General features: G+C 40.3%; 1 protein-coding gene across 4 annotated transcripts in view; it reads right to left on the bottom strand.

Moving 5' to 3' along the window:
- The window catches only part of si:ch211-267e7.3 (ADAMTS-like protein 2), a 29,133-nt gene that overhangs the window by 941 nt on the left and 9,796 nt on the right, over window positions 1–18,396 (bottom strand). For 2 of the 4 annotated variants that reach the window (XM_028592868.1, XM_028592869.1), the window contains exons 4-19: window positions 16,776–16,851; window positions 15,913–16,015; window positions 14,630–14,775; window positions 14,312–14,435; window positions 12,336–12,440; window positions 11,800–11,975; window positions 10,644–11,070; window positions 9,343–9,411; window positions 7,789–8,128; window positions 6,919–7,019; window positions 6,500–6,626; window positions 4,704–4,917; window positions 3,268–3,423; window positions 2,979–3,149; window positions 1,157–1,333; window positions 137–290 (exon numbers count right to left, since the gene is read on the bottom strand). In XM_028592868.1, coding sequence (XP_028448669.1) covers window positions 137–290; window positions 1,157–1,333; window positions 2,979–3,149; window positions 3,268–3,423; window positions 4,704–4,917; window positions 6,500–6,626; window positions 6,919–7,019; window positions 7,789–8,128; window positions 9,343–9,411; window positions 10,644–11,070; window positions 11,800–11,975; window positions 12,336–12,440; window positions 14,312–14,435; window positions 14,630–14,775; window positions 15,913–16,015; window positions 16,776–16,851 — 2,666 coding nt within the window. Of the gene's footprint in view, window positions 1–136; window positions 291–1,156; window positions 1,334–2,978; window positions 3,150–3,267; window positions 3,424–4,703; window positions 4,918–6,499; window positions 6,627–6,918; window positions 7,020–7,788; window positions 8,129–9,342; window positions 9,412–10,643; window positions 11,071–11,799; window positions 11,976–12,335; window positions 12,441–14,311; window positions 14,436–14,629; window positions 14,776–15,912; window positions 16,016–16,775; window positions 16,852–18,396 lie in introns of those variants that run through there. The other 2 variants (XM_028592871.1, XM_028592872.1) reach the window with 2 other exon arrangements.

Below are 18,396 nucleotides of genomic sequence, written 5' to 3'. Positions count from 1 at the left end.
TCTAAATGCTTGATTTCATTTATAAAAAAAAGGCACTGCAGAAAAACACTTTGCTGCAGCAATGCATGTGGGAATTCATTTAAGCGGATAGCTTGCTGAAATGTTGCATCAGCTACAGTAAATGTGCCGCACTTACCTGGTGCTTCTGTCGGACAGCTCTGGATTTCACAGCTCTGTCTCGCTTCTGGCCTGAGGGCAGAGTCGCAGCTGTGGCCCCTGGTGACCAGCTCCTCCCCCTGGTAACACTTCACTTCCCGAACCTGGATGCCACTCCCGCAGGTCTTACTGCACTGGGGGAGCATGAGGGAACAGGACATTTAATTGGTCTTAACATATTGTTGATGATCAAATCTACAAACACACAGTTCAAACACAGCTGCACCTAGAAAGCAAGATAATAAAATGTATAGACATCTCACACACACACACACACACACACACACACACACACACACACACTAATTTACTGAATTAGACAGGGTTACATCATAGTATTATATTATTATAAATTCTTTGCGTGGCAATACTGTATTGATACACCGATGACCACATATCAATCTTTTATAATATAAACTGCACATGAGAATTTCTTTGACCATCATATTTTGCTGTGAGATGAGCAAACAGAGAGCAAACAGAGAAATGTATCTTTTTAGATAAAACAAAGTGACAATTTTTTTTTTGGGGGGGGACAAAACTTTAAGTTGGAAAAAATGTAACAAATTGCAATATCGCAGAATATCGCAATATGTTTAAAATGGCGTTAATTTATCGTTAGGACTATGGAATAAATCGAATTTAGGTCGCAGTTTTGATTTTGGCTTCTGACGATCACAAAAACAACAAAAACGAGGACACATTACATTTTAAAGTAAGTAGCAAGCAAGTTAACTCCTTTTTATCCTGTGTTCTGAAGGGGAATTCAAATTATTTGAAAGTATTACGGTAAACTTCACAGTTCAAGGGGTTTTTCACTTTTGATTTGTTTAACTGCTTCACTGTTTTTTAAGTTCAATAAATGCAACCTAATAAATTCACGATTTCAATATTGACCAAAATAATTATGATTAGGATTTCAGAATTGAGCAGCCCCTACATATCGTGACATAAGCTTTGTGATCACTTCGTATCGTCAGACAGGCATACAGACAGTTACCTGAGACCAGGATGTGGTGAACCATTTGGAGCAGGGTCTCTGGAAGCAGGACGAGCTGGTCTCTGGTTTGTTGCTTTGGTCACAGCTGGTATCTGGAAACTCTTTGAACACACCAGCCTCCAGCCCAGCACACACCACCTGACGCTGCCGCGCACCACGCCCACATGTAGCATTACACTAGCACACACGTACACAACAAACACACAGACAAGAAAACGTATGTATACACATCTGATCTTAAAGAGACACACAATTAGGCTTGGGTACCAAAACCCGGTTCCTAAACAACCGCTATCTACCGGACTGAATGACGAGGCAGATTTCAGTGACACGTAAATGCCTGCGATGCTCTCTGGTGCCCTGAAACGCACATTCCAGGCAACAGAAGCATCACTGCACGTGACGCTACTTAACCAGTCCTTCCAGAAAAATTTCTTTTTTTGTGATTGTTGCGGGTAAAAATCCTTGATTATGCGGCACATTTTCTTAAAAAATCCGATGGAATATGCAGGATATTTATTAGAGATGGCCCGATACCACTTTTTTGCTTCCCGATACCGATACCTGAACTTGCATATCGGCCGATACCGAGTACCGATCCGATACCAGAATGTCATATATTTCATTATGTTTTAACAGCTGTATACAGTGCTACTATCCCTGTATGGATGTGATATGATTTCTATCTTTGTTGTCGATCTGGCTCAGGTTAAACTCTTTGTGAAACATGAACAAACACAAACAAGGAATGCCCCAGAACTTTCTTTTATTCTCCAGTTTGACTGGTCAGTTATAACGGAAAAAGAACATAAATAAACTACTTTAATGTAGATTTTCTTTAGGGCTTTATTACGTGGTATCGGATCGGTGCATAAACTCCAGTACTTCCCGATACCGATACCAGCGTTTTAGGCAGTATCGGAGCCTATACCGATACTGGTATCGGAACATCTCTAATATTTATGCAATTTTATGTGATGAAATTACAAAAACAAAAACTGCGGGAACTTGCAAAAACTGCAGTTTGATGAAAAAAAAAAAAAAAAGTGATTCCCCCAACACCTTGCTTTTCGATGATGTTCACATCGCGTAATTACGTCACTTCATAACGTTCCCATGGTAACAGGGAAAAATGGCTGCTCTTGTGTGAAGTAAACGCAACATTTTTCAACTTTCTGCTAAGATATATGGAACTTTTTTGTAACGAAAATGCGGGGATCAGCAATTTATGCGGCGAAAGTGCGGCATATTTGAAAAAATGCGACCCCCGCATAAATATGCGGACTTTGGCTGATTATGCATTGAATTATGCGATCGCATAATTGCGTTTTTCTGGAGGGACTGCTTAACATTACACAGCAGCAGGTAACGTTAGCCTCCCGTTAACTAGTAGCTGGCTTAAACACGGTTAAAATGGACAGCTAAACTCTAAAGTGTGGCTGTATTTCACTGGAAAGGATTCCAACACCACGATTGACTGCAGCTAAAGACACAGAGGAGACTAAGGTTAGCTGCACCATGGCCACTGCCAGAGTCTGAGTTGTTGGAGAAACAACACAGACGGGACTTAATGGTGCGGCACCATTTTAAAAGTATCCTTTTCAGAGGAAAAAATACTTTGCACATCTATAACGTGAGACAGGTGCGTTGGAGGGGGACGAGTAGGTCAAAAGTTGCAAAGAAACTCCCGCACACTGTTTAACTTGCAATGATACATTAAATTTAAGACCTTCATCAGGCAAAACAACAGACAGTGTGGGAGTTTCTTTGCGAAAGTATTGTTTTAACAGTATCGGAAATAACCCAAACTTTATACATTTACCTGTTGCCATTCCTGTTCGACCCAGTGGGGGGCGCAATCTCTGTCACCACAGGGATAGATGGCCAGCGGGCGCGGTGATTGGTCACACTGCTCCTCTGACATCACTACCCCACCCGACGATCGACACATCACAGCGCGCGCCATCCTTCCCTCTCCACACACACCGGAGCACTGGCACGTATACAGACATTTTTTTACTGACATGCAAAACTGAAACTGTAATTTTGAATAAGTGTCAAAATGCCTGGTCTGGTGTGTGTTCAGTGTGTGTGTGTGTTGTTAAACTCACAGGTCCCCAGTCAGAAACTGTCCATCTTCTGTCACAGGGCGGCCCTTCACATTCCTGACTTTCTATTGGCTGAGAAGACTTGTTACATAGTCTCATTTCCATGGAGCAACGAACCTCCCGAGTACGGACCCCCCGAAAGCCACATCGCGCTGAGCACTAAAACACACAGGGACACACATACATTATGCACACACACATGTACAAAGATCAATACTAGTGCTTCAGCTAACAATTATTTTCACAGTCGATCAATCTATCGATTATTTTCTCGGTTAATCTATTAGTTGTTTGGTCTATCAAATGTCAGAAAATTGTGAAAATTGTTGATCAGTAGTTCCCAAAGCCCAGGATGATGTCCTTAAATGTCTTGTTTTGTCCACAACTCAAATATATTAATTTTACTGTCACAGAGGACAGAACAACTAGAAAATATTCACATTTAAAGCTATAGTGCGTAGTTTGTCGCCCCCATGAGGAATTCTAAGTAATGACAACAACACTGTCGGCACGTCCACATGATACAAGCCTTCCATGATCACGCACGTGTCCCCCACCCCTCCCCCACACAGTTGCTAGTAGCCAAGGAGGACACGGAGGATTAAAATAACATGATGGACTCTTCAGAAGAGGTCATTATCTTCACTTGAGTTTCTGTGCGGGAAAGTTACCAGACGCCACAATCTTCTGAACATGGTCATACTGAGAAATGCAGAGAGAGTTGTGTGGAGCTGAGAGTCTTAATTAGCTTTGTAGCAACTCAATTGGCAACAGTTTGAATGTAACGGACGTTCAATAATATCAAAAAGTTACACAGCAGAGATTTATTCTAGATAAAAAATGACAAACCAATTAATGGATTATTAATATAGTTACTATGACTAATCAACATGCAGAATACTATTGCTACTTTGTTTTCTTTGTAGTGACTGTCATTTCATGCTGCTCTGTTTGAAAGTGTTGTCTATCGGAGTTAGAAGGTGTGGTGTGTAACAGATTAAACATCCCAGTATGCCAAAGGGTAAACAAACTGGTAAGAGCAAATGAGGTTTAACCATGCATCCAGCCAATTTATACAGCTCACGTTATTGGGTTACCGTCGCTGTGTCCGGAACTAAGCGCCACCCAAGACGGTTGGGACTGATTTAAAGAAATGCAAACAACCCAGAGCGTTTTTCTTTTCTCCTATCCTAGAATGTATCTGTGGTTTAGCAAAACCTTACTCCACAGCGCTGTGGAGACAGATCCTGTGACGCAAGACTATGTTAATGAGGACTGCACACTGTTTCAATACTTCTAAATCTAAAAGTTATGTTTTTTGTTGCTTTGACCACAGCAATATCAGATTTCGAGACATCAAACCTTTGGATGGTATCAAAATGTAAAGACGAGCCATCAATGTTGACACATTGCACAAACCTCTACCAGAAACTTCTTACCTCTGACCACTCAGACACCTCCCACTGGGGTCCGCAGCTCTGGCCAAGGCAGACCTTCCTATTGGCTGGTTTGTGGAGCTCATGTGACAGACACAGTGAATCGTAGACAGATGAGTCGAGGCCGGGCGACAGCATCTTCCAGCAGCGCACAGTGCGATACTGAACGCCCTCGCCACAGGTTCGAGAGCACTCGCTCCAACCACTGGTCTCCCATCTGAGGAGAAAGTGGCTCAGATTGGTCAGGTCTTTGATACAGTTTGAGAGATATTTGGTGAATAAAACCATTGAACAGATACAATTACAGATACAATTCAACACCTTTTATTTGAGATAAATAATCCTAATGTATTAAATTTGCAACAAAAATCCCCAAACTTTGATTTGTACCTTGATTCATTTGTCCCCCTTACTTTGTTTAGGTTAGTTTAAAGGTCCCATGGCATGAAAATTTCACTTTATGAGGTTTTTTAACATTAATACGAGTTCCCTCAGCCTGTCTATGGTCCCCTAATGGCTAGAAATGGTGATAGGTGTAAAGCCGTTTTGGAATCTGCTTGTTATGAGGTCATAACAAGCAAAGTTACCTCCCCTTTCTCTGCTTTGCCCGCCCAGATATTTTTGGCCAACCCATGAGAGAGAGACATCATGGCTTTCAAACGAGCAAAGTGGCAGTTGGTCAAGGCCACACCCCCACCCTCCACCTTGCCCCCCCTTCTCCTCCTCAATAGCTTCAGACACAGAAATGGCACATACTAAGGAAAGCTCATTGTGGGACTGGCTGTAGTGGCTGTAATTCTGCACCAAAGCTGAATTTCGGGAAAGAGACATCAGATACAGTATTAGGGGACCACTAAGGCCTATATAAAAGAGACTTCAGATACAGTATTAGGGGACCACTAAGGCCTATATAAAAGAGACTTCAGATACAGTATTAGGGGACCACTAAGGTCTATATAAAAGAGACTTCAGATACAGTATTAGGGGACCACTAAGTTCTATATAAAAGAGACTTCAGATACAGTATTAGGGGACCACTAAGGTCTATATAAAAGAGACTTCAGATACAGTATTAGGGGACCACTAAGGTCTATATAAAAGAGACTTCAGATACAGTATTAGGGGACCACTAAGGTCTATATAAAAGAGACTTCAGATACAGTATTAGGGGACCACTAAGGTCTATATAAAAGAGACTTCAGATACAGTATTAGGGGACCACTAAGGTCTATATAAAAGAGACTTCAGATACAGTATTAGGGGACCACTAAGGTCTATATAAAAGAGACTTCAGATACAGTATTAGGGGACCACTAAGGTCTATATAAAAGAGACTTCAGATACAGTATTAGGGGACCACTAAGGCCTATATAAAAGAGACTTCAGATACAGTATTAGGGGACCACTAAGGTCTATATAAAAGAGACTTCAGATACAGTATTAGGGGACCACTAAGGTCTATATAAAAGAGACTTCAGATACAGTATTAGGGGACCACTAAGGTCTATATAAAAGAGACTTCAGATACAGTATTAGGGGACCACTAAGGTCTATATAAAAGCATCCAAAGTCATGGGACCTTTAAGATCTTAGTAGATTCAAAAATACAGACATGTGGATATCTATATGTTTAATTTAGTAGATAACCTTAGCTTGACATGTCCATATGCCATCTCACCTGAAATGTATCCGCTTTCCTGATCTCTCACACAAGCAAATCATCACTTACAGTATTTGACAAGTCTGAAGAGTTTCACATCAGGGTTTTAGTCCAGTCAGTCAGTAAGTAAAAGAAGTACCTTGGAGGACATTCCTTCCCAGTGCAGAACTCATGAGTGGGCTCAGGTCTGGTCAGAGAGTTGCAGTAACTGTCATCCACTTCAGTACCATCATATCGGACACAAAGGGCATAGCTAGTGGTGATACCTGGAGACACACACAGACACGCAACACAGAGTGCAGATATAGATCAACAATATACATATACGTGTGCACTGAATGTGCAGCTGAGTTAGGACGTTGGGTTTCGTAGCAACTTTTGCGAAGCGAGGCGTCGAGTTGCCCGCTCCTCATTTGCAAGTAGAATCCAGGCTTTATGCAAATCAGAGGGGCGTCCAGCTCGACTCACTGCCTCTCAAAACTCACAACAATCTTTTAAACTGAACTTTTTCGATCTAAAATGAAGACAGATTGGTGTTAACTATATGTTGATGTTTACCTGTTGTACAGGTGGAGCTGCAGGGAGCGTAAGCAGAAACCTTCCAGCGATACATGTCTGCCAGGCTAACATCTGGGTCCAGACCCACATCAAAGTCATTACTGGAGAGGGACAGAAACAGGTAGACAAAACACAATTTTGAAACCTGATATTTTAAATAAAAAACTATTATTATGCTGTCAGAAGAAAAGGAAACTTAATTCAGTTTTATTAAAAATGAGTGAAAACAGCTGGCATACAGGCAAGCTTCCACACAGTCGTTAGTAGGGCTGCAACTAACGATTATTTTCATAGTCGATTAATCCGTTGATTATTTTCTCGATTAATCGATTAGTTGTTTGATCTATAAAATGTCAAACATGGTGAAAAATGTGGATCAGTGTTTCCAAAAGCCCAATATAACGTAACATAAATGTCTTGTTTTTCCACAACTCAAAGATATTCAGTTTACTGTCACACAGGAGAGAAGAAACTAAAACAATATTCACATTTAACAAGCTGGAATCAGAGAAATCTTACTTTTTTTTTTTAATAAAACAATTACTCAAACCGATTAATCAATTATCAAAATAGTTGCCGATTAATTTACTAGTTGACAACTAACCGATTAATCGATTCATCTTTGCACCACTGAAAACACAAGATCACGGGACTGATCTTTAAAAATGAAAACAAATCTATTTTTACAATTTATATAAAGTATTGCTCATATATAAGCTATGAGTAAAGAGTAAATTAACGCTGATGCGATTATGAGAGTGTAATACAATCAGCAGTTTTATGCCATACATGTGTTGTGAATTACGTCTCATAGCATAACAGAGCCCTTGAAGCAAACACTGAATCTATTCCACAGCTGTTGGCTCATACCTCTCGGTGTTGGCCGCCTGGACCACAGGCACCTGTTGTAGCTCTACCAAGATGGCAGGGTGTGCGTGCGAGTGTTTGCCAGTTTCTGTTTCTGTGTGTGCGACCAAGTGTGTGTCAGTAACTGTAAGAATGTCTGCGCGCATTTCGGTGTCCACGGCGGACAACGTGTGCACGCGTGTTTCTGCTGGCGAGTGTGGATCAGCGAGCGTGTGTTCAACGGAGTGTGTGTTTGACTGTGTGAGGGAGTGTGTGTTTGAGTGTGTCTGGTTGTAATGCAAGTCCTCCAGGAGCAGGTAGGGGGCATCTTCTGTCTGGGCTGCAGAACGTACACTCTGGCTACCTGTGAACGGATATAAACAAACGAATGAAGAGGTTTTAAAACATTCAGGTATTTTTTTTTACGTAAACGGATACATTACATACCAGTGAGAGTATTGCAAAACAGAAAAGGTGCCATCAGAGCCACTTATACCATGTAAGTTGATTTAATGGTTATGTGTTAAATGAGGATAATTTACTTTTTTAATAAAGAATTTCTAAGGGGAACTGTCAGATATTTGCAAAGCAGAACTAATAGCACTCATTACCTGCAGGGTTGATGAAAGGATGATGATAAAGTTGCGTAGCTGTATCTATGTTCATGAAGATTGAATTAAGCGATGACTTGTAAAGCTAGAAGTTACCTTTCTTACTTTATTGATTATTCAAGCTATATTTCATTTGTGATACGTTTGTTTTAATGATTATTCTCTGTGAGAATGCTTTGTAATACACTAGACCAGCGGTGGAAGAAGTAGTCTGATCCTTTACTTAACTAAAAATACTCTCCTACAAGTCCTACACACGCCTTTGTGTTTGAGATTCAAACTGGAGGGGAGCTACAAAGGCTATTATTTAAACAGATTGTTGAAACAGTTGTTAAAACTAAACTAAAATCTTATTTTTTCTCTGTTTAAATGTCATTTTTATGATCTCTTCTTAAGTCAAGGGATGGGTACAGAACAGCACACTGGACTTAGTAAGGTCTGCTGTGTGTTTGAACAGGACGTAGTGTTTTTGTGTTATCCAACCCCTTTGTGTGGACAATTTGTCATGCTGAGGCCTATCCCACACAGATTACTAGTGGTGCTGACTCACAATACTGCACTACCCCAAAAACAGAAGCAAAAGTCCCACAACATTTCTCTGTTTTACAATGAAAACGTGTAAAAAGTATTATGATATGATTATTATCTCTGCAAATATTATTGGTAACACTTTTTTATCTCCATTGTCATGACATTTCCCTGTATACATATATAAATACTCTTATACTAAACAGCTATTTTGTACATTGTTTATTTGTGTTTTTTTGTGTACGTATGCACCTATCACCAAGGCAACTTCCACGTAACTACTGTGGCAATAAATAAACTCCTTTCTGATTCTGATTATTGAAGTATTTAAAAAAAAAAAAAATCAAAAAATCACACTAATGTTTTAATGTTTTATTTTCAAAAAGGTATTTAAACACTCAACTACGGTGGGAAAAAAGGCTTAATTTGTGTTTCCTACCAGGAAAAGGGAGCACGAGAATGTTGTCATCAGCAGTGGATGGCTCGTCAATCGAGTTGGAGGAACTTCCTAATAAACAGAAAAACAGAACATTAATGACAGACAGACAGACAGAGACTCAGAGAAACTGAGAGAAAGACAGAGAGACAGACAGACGGACAGACAGACAGAGAGAGAGACAGTCAGAGACAGAGAGACAGACAGACAGAGAGAGAGACAGTCAGAAAGACGGAGAGAAAGACAGAGAGACAGACAGAGAGTCAGAGAAACTGAGAGACAGACGGACAGTCAGAGAGACAGACAGACAGATGGACAGACAAAGAGAGAGACAGCAGAGAGACAGAGACAGACTGAGAGACAGACAGACAGACAAGCCCACAACACTAAGAGGTTACGGACAATTGTGGTAATGTAACGGCAAGTATATACTACAAATTGGAAGTGCTTAATTGATTGACAGCCTTAATTATTATTAATAAAACCCTCAAATAATGATAACCAAAATAAAATTAGATGCCACAAAAAATAATTTTTCAAAACCAGTCGGTTTTGGTGTTGGACAAACTGATGGTACCATCCTTAGGTCCTGCTGCCAACAAACGAAAAAATACCTCTTTTACATGTACACGTTGTATCCTGAGGTTTTATACCTTGTTGTAATAAATATCCGTTTGCCTTCTTGGTCTTTGTCAGCTAGCTAGATGTTAACTCTAAACCCGTGTGTCATGTTGTGTAAAATAGTGTAAGGTAATTTAGTTTTTTTAGATACTTTGTTTTGGGTTTCCTGGTTTATTTCCCTTGATATTTTTGTGTTAAACTTGTAAGAGTTTGTTATGTTTCTTTTCTTGTGGGTGTCATGAAATGTTTTAATATTTTCCATTTTCATATTATCTGATTTAATGTTGTTTTGGACCCCAGGAAGACTGACTGGTCGTCTAGGCGTAAGCTAATGGGGATCCTTATAATAAACTAAAATAATGATATCAATCAATTATATGACACAGAAACAATGTCATCATTGATTTTGAAAGCTATGCCCATTTTTACTCCACGATAGATTACTTGTCAGCTGACTAATAGTCCAACTAAGTTATTAGAAGACGGCAGAGGTGTCAATTCCAGGTCCAGAAAGTAAAAGTCCTGCCATGTGTTTATTCCACCAATGAACTCAGCCAGCTGATTTCACTACTAATTAGTAAAATCAGCTGGCTGAGTTCATTGGTGGAATAAACACATGGCAGGACTTTTACTTTCTGGACCTGGAATTGACACCTCTGAAGACGGCTCAATCTCTGACTCACGGTAGCCAGACGGTACTGGAAGTCCTCGCTCCTCGACATCATTGTGGCTGAACACATGACCGGTGACATCAGCCGGTCTGTAGACCAACATGGCAGCCGGCGGTGGAGGGCTGGGTGTCCTGATCTCCACTACTTCCTTCTCTTCTTCTTCTTCTTCTTCTTCTTCTTCCTGCAGCTGGACATGTGATTGGCCACCAGCTCCCTGCTGGGTGGTGAAGTGATGGACAGATGTTACACTCCCTCTGCTGCGATTCGCCGCTGTGAGTTGATCCCCTCTGGCGTCCTCATTTTCCTCGTTATAGGTGAGGTTAAGATGCGAGTAGGAGGGGCCTGTGGTGATGCCTTCGGCTGCAGTGATGTCATGAGATGTGCAGGGGATGGTGTATTCGTAGGTGATGTGGGGGAGCTTCCCAATCAGGTTGTAGTACTTTATGTCCAATGAGAAAATTATACGTTAATGACTTCATACTGGAAGTTAAGTCGTTCTTTATTATAGTAAAATGTAGTCTCGCATTGCTTTGGAGTAAGGTCTGGCTACACATCAGATACATTCTGGGATCGGAGAAAAACACACTCTGGGTTGTTTGCATTTCTTTAAATCACAATTGTCTTGGGCGGCGCTAAGCTCCAGACGCAGCGACGATGGCTGTGCAAAATTGTCTCGGGAAGGAACTTGAACATTTGCACTCCGCAAAAGAAAATGCCACATACAATATTATGTACATGATATTAACTGTTCACACATTTATTTAAATTAGCTGGATACATGTTTAAACGTAATTTTCTTATACCAGCATGTCGCCGTGTGTACTTCGTCCACAAAACGTCCCAGTTAGACAGTAGACGCCGTAAACTTATTCTTTGTAAATCTTTACAATCATTCCCCGATAGAACCAAGCAGGCCTGATCCAAACTTTCGTCAAAACTTGCCATTTTCAGCATGTAGCTTGCTAGCTCGAAGTTTATTTCCTGAAGCGAAGGGATTTTGAGAACGGCAACATGCAGAAAGCGGAAGGTGAGGGACATCCAACAAGCAAGCCACGCACCAGATGTCAAGCAATTCTCCTCGAAATGTATTTCCGCTGATCCAGACAAAGTAAAATGAGACACGTGTACTTTTCGTGTGTGTTTGTGTGTGTTTGTGCGTGTGTACTACCATAACATTCAGGCCCTGAAGTGTTGGTCCCTGGGCAATGATATACTCCAGCCCATCAGAGAATATATTGCTTGGACGTCGGTATTTAAACACTGTTCCTGCCACATGGAAGTTTTGAGGATTGTCAAAAAGAGTGTTTCCGTTGAAGAAGAAATGACCAGCTTCATCTGAAAGGGCTAGATAAGAGGGGAAACATCAGGGTAAGGGACTAAGACAGTGATATTCAAAACTCGGACTCCAAGAACCCAATAAACCCCCACAGAACGATTCATTCATTTTCAAGATAGTGGTACTAACAATATAGCTACTGGTTCTTGTTTTGGAAAGACCAATTAGAGTTAGACGAGAAGATCCAAACAACCTCTATGCAGTCGGTACAAATAGAAGTCCAGATCATATTTAGCCTAACTTATTTCATATGATCATATTAGAAATGATTAAAAAAAAAGAATTCCTACAACCACTGTTACACTGGCAATTTTTTTTTGCATTAAATGTTGCTTTAAATCATTTGATTTCATACTCAGTTTATTGACCTGAAAGAACTTGTAGGTTCTCACCCAGGATGTTCTCCGTCTTATGTCTCTCTATGATCTGAATGTCTGAAGCTCCAGCTGGGATGTTGGCGATGAACACATAGCCTGATGACAAAAACACCTACTTCACACACAGGCACGATTGTCAGGTGTGAACTAATCAGCAGGAAAAATTGTGTACTAAATTGAACAAAAGACATGGCAAAAATGTCACAAATGTGTGTTTCTGTTGAGACACATACAGCAGACTGCATAAAACATGGACGTAGTCTCCATGACATCGTCCATAGGTTTCCGAAGAGCCATCTTGGCAGTGCCTGACTCGCCTGCTCTTTTGAGGCGTGCGTCCCCATTAGATAGAGTTTTTGAGTTTGTTTAGTGCAGCTAGCCGTGTAAGTTTCAGATTTGAGGACAGACACCCTAACAGCGACACTACTGGATTACTACAAGATTTATTAAGTGTGAGCATTGATCATATTTATTGTCTGTGCTGTACTAGACATTTTGTTGTTTTAAGTTAAAAGTAAAACTTTGCTATGTAAATTAGCATTTAACATTTGCTAACTGCAATCTATAATGCTTGTTAGCTAAGTAGCTTACGGTTAGTACTGTTAACATTAGTGTACTCTGTGTGTGTGTGTGTGTGTGTGCCTGAAAAAAAAAGCCATCATGTTTTTTTGCAACCGGATGTGATGATTTTTGCAGAGTGCGTGAAGCTGTGGAGGATGACGCTGACATCAAGTGTTGTTTATGGTTGCAAAGGCTCTGCGCTAAGCTAAACGCTAAAGGAGGAAAAGTTGCTGATTTTCAACCCTTTTGAAGCGTCATCCAGCGGAGATTTACTGGCGTCTAAACACAGACCTCCAGGTACTGCCGCCATTCATCTGCACATAAGACAGAACAGAAAATCTGCAAACTATCCTTTAAATTACCAGCTAACACTAGCTTGTTTGGCAGAACACTGAACAAGACATTTTTAGGTGACCAAAATGTTGCAGTGAACTTTGCTGTGTGATAAGTGATAACACACAGTGAGAGGGCCAAAGTTTAAGACTAAAACACGGACAACACACAAAAACAAGTTCAGGTCTATTTTAATGTACTCACACAGTGTCATGGTTAGCATTGCTAAGCCTGTCATGATTGACAGGTTGGTGTGTAGCCACGCCCCTAAAGCATCCCCTGCTTTATTATTTTAAAATAAATGTGTCCATAATTTACAAAATGAACATCATGCTGTATTGAAGAAGACTTGAAACTAACGATTGAGACCATAAACTAATTATGAAAATGTTTACTGAGGTGATAAATCAAGTGAGAAGTAGGGGCGTTTTCCCATTGACTTCTATAGAGACAGACTTCTTTTGGAGCCAGTGGATTCGCCCCCTGCTGAAAATAAGATAGAATGCAGGTTTAAGGCACTTCCGCGTTGGCTTCACTTTTCAGGCCCGGGAAGCTTTGTCCATTTTACAGTCTATGTTCATTCTACAATAATTAATTACAGTACAATTTGGATGAGAAGGGTTGCTGAGGGCCCAGAAAACCTTCAAAATAGCCTGGGAAAACCCTGACGAACTTCCGGCAAAATCAAGCCCATTTCCAATTTTTCCAAATCAAGGCACCAATCACAACCGTTGAGGTGGGCTTTACACGATAACGATAGCGCAGCGACGGCGAGCAGCTTTTTGTTTACATTCAACACGACGGCCACCGAAGCGCAGAGGCATTTGAACGGCGTCCGTTGGTGAGGCCTCTTTGGAAATGAGCTGTGAATGAACGTTCCCCAGTCTGGTGTCAACCAGGCTACCTTCAAAAGGCAACGGCTGACTGATAAGTGGAGTAGAAATGTTGATCCAGCATATGTAGTGTTCCTGTGCCATTGTAACCAAATTCAACACCAGGTAACTTGATTCATGAATAATTAAATTTATACTTGAATGCACAACTGTCTACATGTGTGTTTGTGTGTGTGTTACCTAACTGTGCGAGTGCCTTCCTGTATGATCCGGAGATGCGCTGGCAAGATGTCCCGTTGCCTCCACATACTCCGCATCTGTCTACTGTCTTACTGCTGTACAGCTCTCCATCACAACCTACAGGCTGGAGGAGAAGAGAAATTGAAAAAGAATACACTCAGGTCGTTAGTTATTTAGAGGCTTCACTCATCCAGGCAGTGGATTTCTCTCATCTGAAGACACAGAAACATTTGCTAAAAGTTAAATAAAAACTCACTGAAATTCATAGAAGTAATTCTTCCAGAAAAATAAAATCAGATCTTTTTCTTGTTGGGTTACCTGACATATTCCCTCTATACAGACTCCATGGTATTTGGCATCGCGGCAGAATGTACCATCGTGTGCGGGAACTAGCAGCTGTCGCTCACCGCTGATGGTTGTACACTGCAGGTCACAGGGCTTATTGGAGATGCTGATGTAATCAGCTACACAGGAAATTACATATTTAAAAAGACATTTACTTTAGTGACATCATAATATAGGATTCTGTGCAATGACGTCTACAAAATTGAATTAGTTACATGCGGTTATCATTTGGGATTGCCCAAGTGCAAAGTTGCCTAGTACGGCTTTAACTACTACAAGAGCAACAACTAGAGGAGATTGAGATGAAAAAGGAGTTTGCGCTTCAACAATGGCGATTCTCAGTGGAGTGCTGACCCTAAAATATAATAGGCATGTTCCATAAAGTAAAGAAAAGGTAGCACATCTCAAGTTAAGGAGGACAAAATCCTTTCATTTCAAATCGTTTCACTTGTTTAATTAGGCTCACATCACAATAACTCGACGCTGACACGTTTCGGCACAAAGCCTTCTTCGACAGTATTTTGTATTATTTCCTTAACTTTGGGAACTTGAGACGAGGAGATGTGCTACCGTTTCCTCACTTTTTGGAACTAGAGGCGATTGTCTTACTCCGAGGAGACAAAGTCGTTTTGGCCAATCTGCTTTTTCTGTCAGAGCATCCCAGGATTGGAACGACTTACCTAAGAAACTGTGCCAACTATCAGTCCTTCTATACAACATTAAGAGAACCTTGTGTTGTTTCTTGTCTCTTTTGTCATTATTATGCTTAGAGTAAGAGCTGCTCCTACTTTATATTGTGTTGTAATGCTATCTGTAATTGATTATGTGTGTCCTAAGAGATGTCTCTCTTGTCTCTCTGTAGTGCAGGCTGTTTGTTTCTGCTTTTTAGCATTGGTTGTATTTCCAACGCTTTATTATAACGTCTGTGCTTTTAACTATTGCCTGACTACAGATGAAAATGATTCTTTCTGGCTAAGTCTGGCATATTTTCAGAAAGTATGATAGATAAACAGATAAACTCAACTAATTAAAAGTGGTAGATGAGCAAACTCAATCTTTCACACAACAATTTACTTTAATTTATTCAACAAAAGGACAACAGCCAGGTTGTGAATGTTAATGGCCAGGATAGAGAGCTGAAAGAGTATGGAGACAAAGGCATTGAGGTTTCCACAGACTGTGTTAAAGATTGATACCTGATAGACAGACAGATGGAAAAAAAACGGGAACAAAGACTAATAGATTTGATATTATACCTGGGTAAAGAGGTATCCACTGATAGTATCTTCTTCCAAATGCTTTGGAATTGAATTGGGAACACTGGTGCTGTTTGAAGCTCACACTTGGGCTGGGACAGGGCTTCAAAACACACACACAACACAATATACACAAACACATGTAGAAAAGGATACCTGCAGCTTACAGGGTTGAGCTTGTTGGCTTTTTACTAGTGTGTTCCATTAGCCCAATGGTTCCCAAACTTTTTCAGCAGGCCCCCCTTTTGTAGATAAAATCTGAATACAGGTCTATATGTTTATATTAGTTAAACTTAACCTATTTACATTGATCAATATTTGATTACAATGTTGCAAAGTTTAGGCTAGTGGATAGTTACTTTTTTTATGCACATTTTTGTTTTATTTCACACTTGCTTTGGTGAAGTAAACGTCTGTTTTCCATGCCAATAAAACCCCTTTGAATTGAGATCAGCTGTTTCTCTGCAAAGGCGAGAGATAGACAGAGAGAGAAAGAGAGAGGAGTGCGCACCAATCAGCTGTTTCTCTCCGCGAAGGGATAGTCAATGAGACACAATGGGATTTGACTGGGAAATTGTGGTCACCGCCACATATTTTCTTGCCTTTGTTTTGGTAGTTGTGGAGATATTTGGTGTAACTTCATCGTCTGCTTTACGTTTACCCAGCAGTCCTTTTACAAACTTGTCCACGCTTTGCTAGCAGTGCAGCAGAACCATGCATCATTTATTTATATTTAGCATCCGTGCAAACACGCCCCGCCCCCCCCCCGACCCCTAGTTTGGGAACCACTGCATTACTCTCTGTGTTCTTAGACTTAATAGACAATCAATCCGTTTAGTATCAATATAATTGTAGCCTCATACCTGGTCTGGACAGAGCTGGTACTGTTTAGGAGAGCCAACACAATATGAGCTGTTTACATTCTGGGTGGTGGACAGCCTGAGACAGAGACAGAATACAACATGGTTAATACACTGTATTTACATGGACAACACACAAGGTGCAGAAAATAATAGATTGCCAATGGCTTCAGCTATGCATCCAACGCTATCGTTCCAGTATCACAGAGGGAGGGTGATGGCCTAGAAATGTATGAAACCGGCAACTCATGATGCGTTGGTACTTTTTTTTATACGTAACATCTATTATGAACTTGCCCTTGGCAAATATACCGTGGACATTAACTGACAAAGATCACTGGTAATGTATACTTTGTGTATACCTGATTTACGCTGTATGTACTGTATGTGTAAAGCAATTAATGTTACAATGATCTGTCTACACCGTTTATGTATGTGCGTGTGTAGCTGTTGGAACTCTATTATGCCATTGTTTTTGTTAAAAAAAAAAAAAAAGACCCCCTAAAGGTTGGGAGATAAAATGTTGCTTGATTTCAAGGCTACACTTCTAAAATAAATGCACTATTTAGTTAGAACCATCCACAGCCATCTTTAACCGAAACCTTTCCTCTGGTATACAGTCAATTATGCCCACTCACAGCTTTACTTGACATCTCCCCCATTACCATTTCTTTGTGGAATAAACACTACTTTGTGATTCACTGACATTTAGTGCTCATCATAAAAAAGTGAGTATGTTTCCGTAATGAGTTGCTATAGCAGCTGTCACCATGAGCAAACAGTACTTATAAACACTTCTCAGACACATTCAAAGTGCTTCATTCTGATTAATTCTAATGTTATCCCAATTACTGTCTCAAACTACTAACTACCACCACATTTATAACCATCACTTGTTAAATATTTTGCTTTTTCAGCCATAAGTTCTACCTTCTTTTTGTTGCAGCACTCCACTCCATTTTCCAAAGTGAGAAGCACTTCATTCTATGAAGGCTGCTTTCCGACCACTATTCAACAACTCCTTGAGTTAGTTGTAATAAAAAAAAGATAATACCATTCATATCTAAAGAGGTAGGCTGTAAACATTGTCTAAATCACTGCACAATCCAATGTTGTAGTACTCGAGATCCCTCTTGGTCTTTTTGAAGGTCTCGGTCTCGTCTCGGAATCGACCGCATTTTTACTCGGGGACTCAGGATTTTATTTCAAGACCGGTCAAGACCACAACTGCAGGGCTATCACTAAGTTGCCTGTGCATTGTCTAATTGTATGTGTTAACAGCATTACTGTGATTGGATGTACAACTTCCTGCTTCCTTCCTGCGTCCTGTTTGAGTGATAGGATATGGATTCATAAAGTAAAAAGTACTTTTAGGATGTCAATTATTAATGTTAACATTAACCTGGTACATTATAAAAAATATTTGAGCATTGCCTCTTCAATTTACAGCATAAGTTCTCTGAGAATCTCTGTTATATCCAAGCAAAATTGGTATTGTAAATGAAATTTCCCTAAATCAATCAATCCCATTAAATCGGTAATATAATCAAATTGGGACCCTGTGAATCGGAATCGGAATGATAAATCATTGGCGATACCCAGCCCTATTCAAAAGGTGGACATT

Source organism: Perca flavescens, chromosome 12 (assembly GCF_004354835.1).
Source record: "Perca flavescens isolate YP-PL-M2 chromosome 12, PFLA_1.0, whole genome shotgun sequence".
Taxonomy (NCBI): Eukaryota; Metazoa; Chordata; class Actinopteri; order Perciformes; family Percidae; genus Perca; species Perca flavescens.
This window is presented reverse-complemented; position numbering and strand designations above follow the sequence as displayed.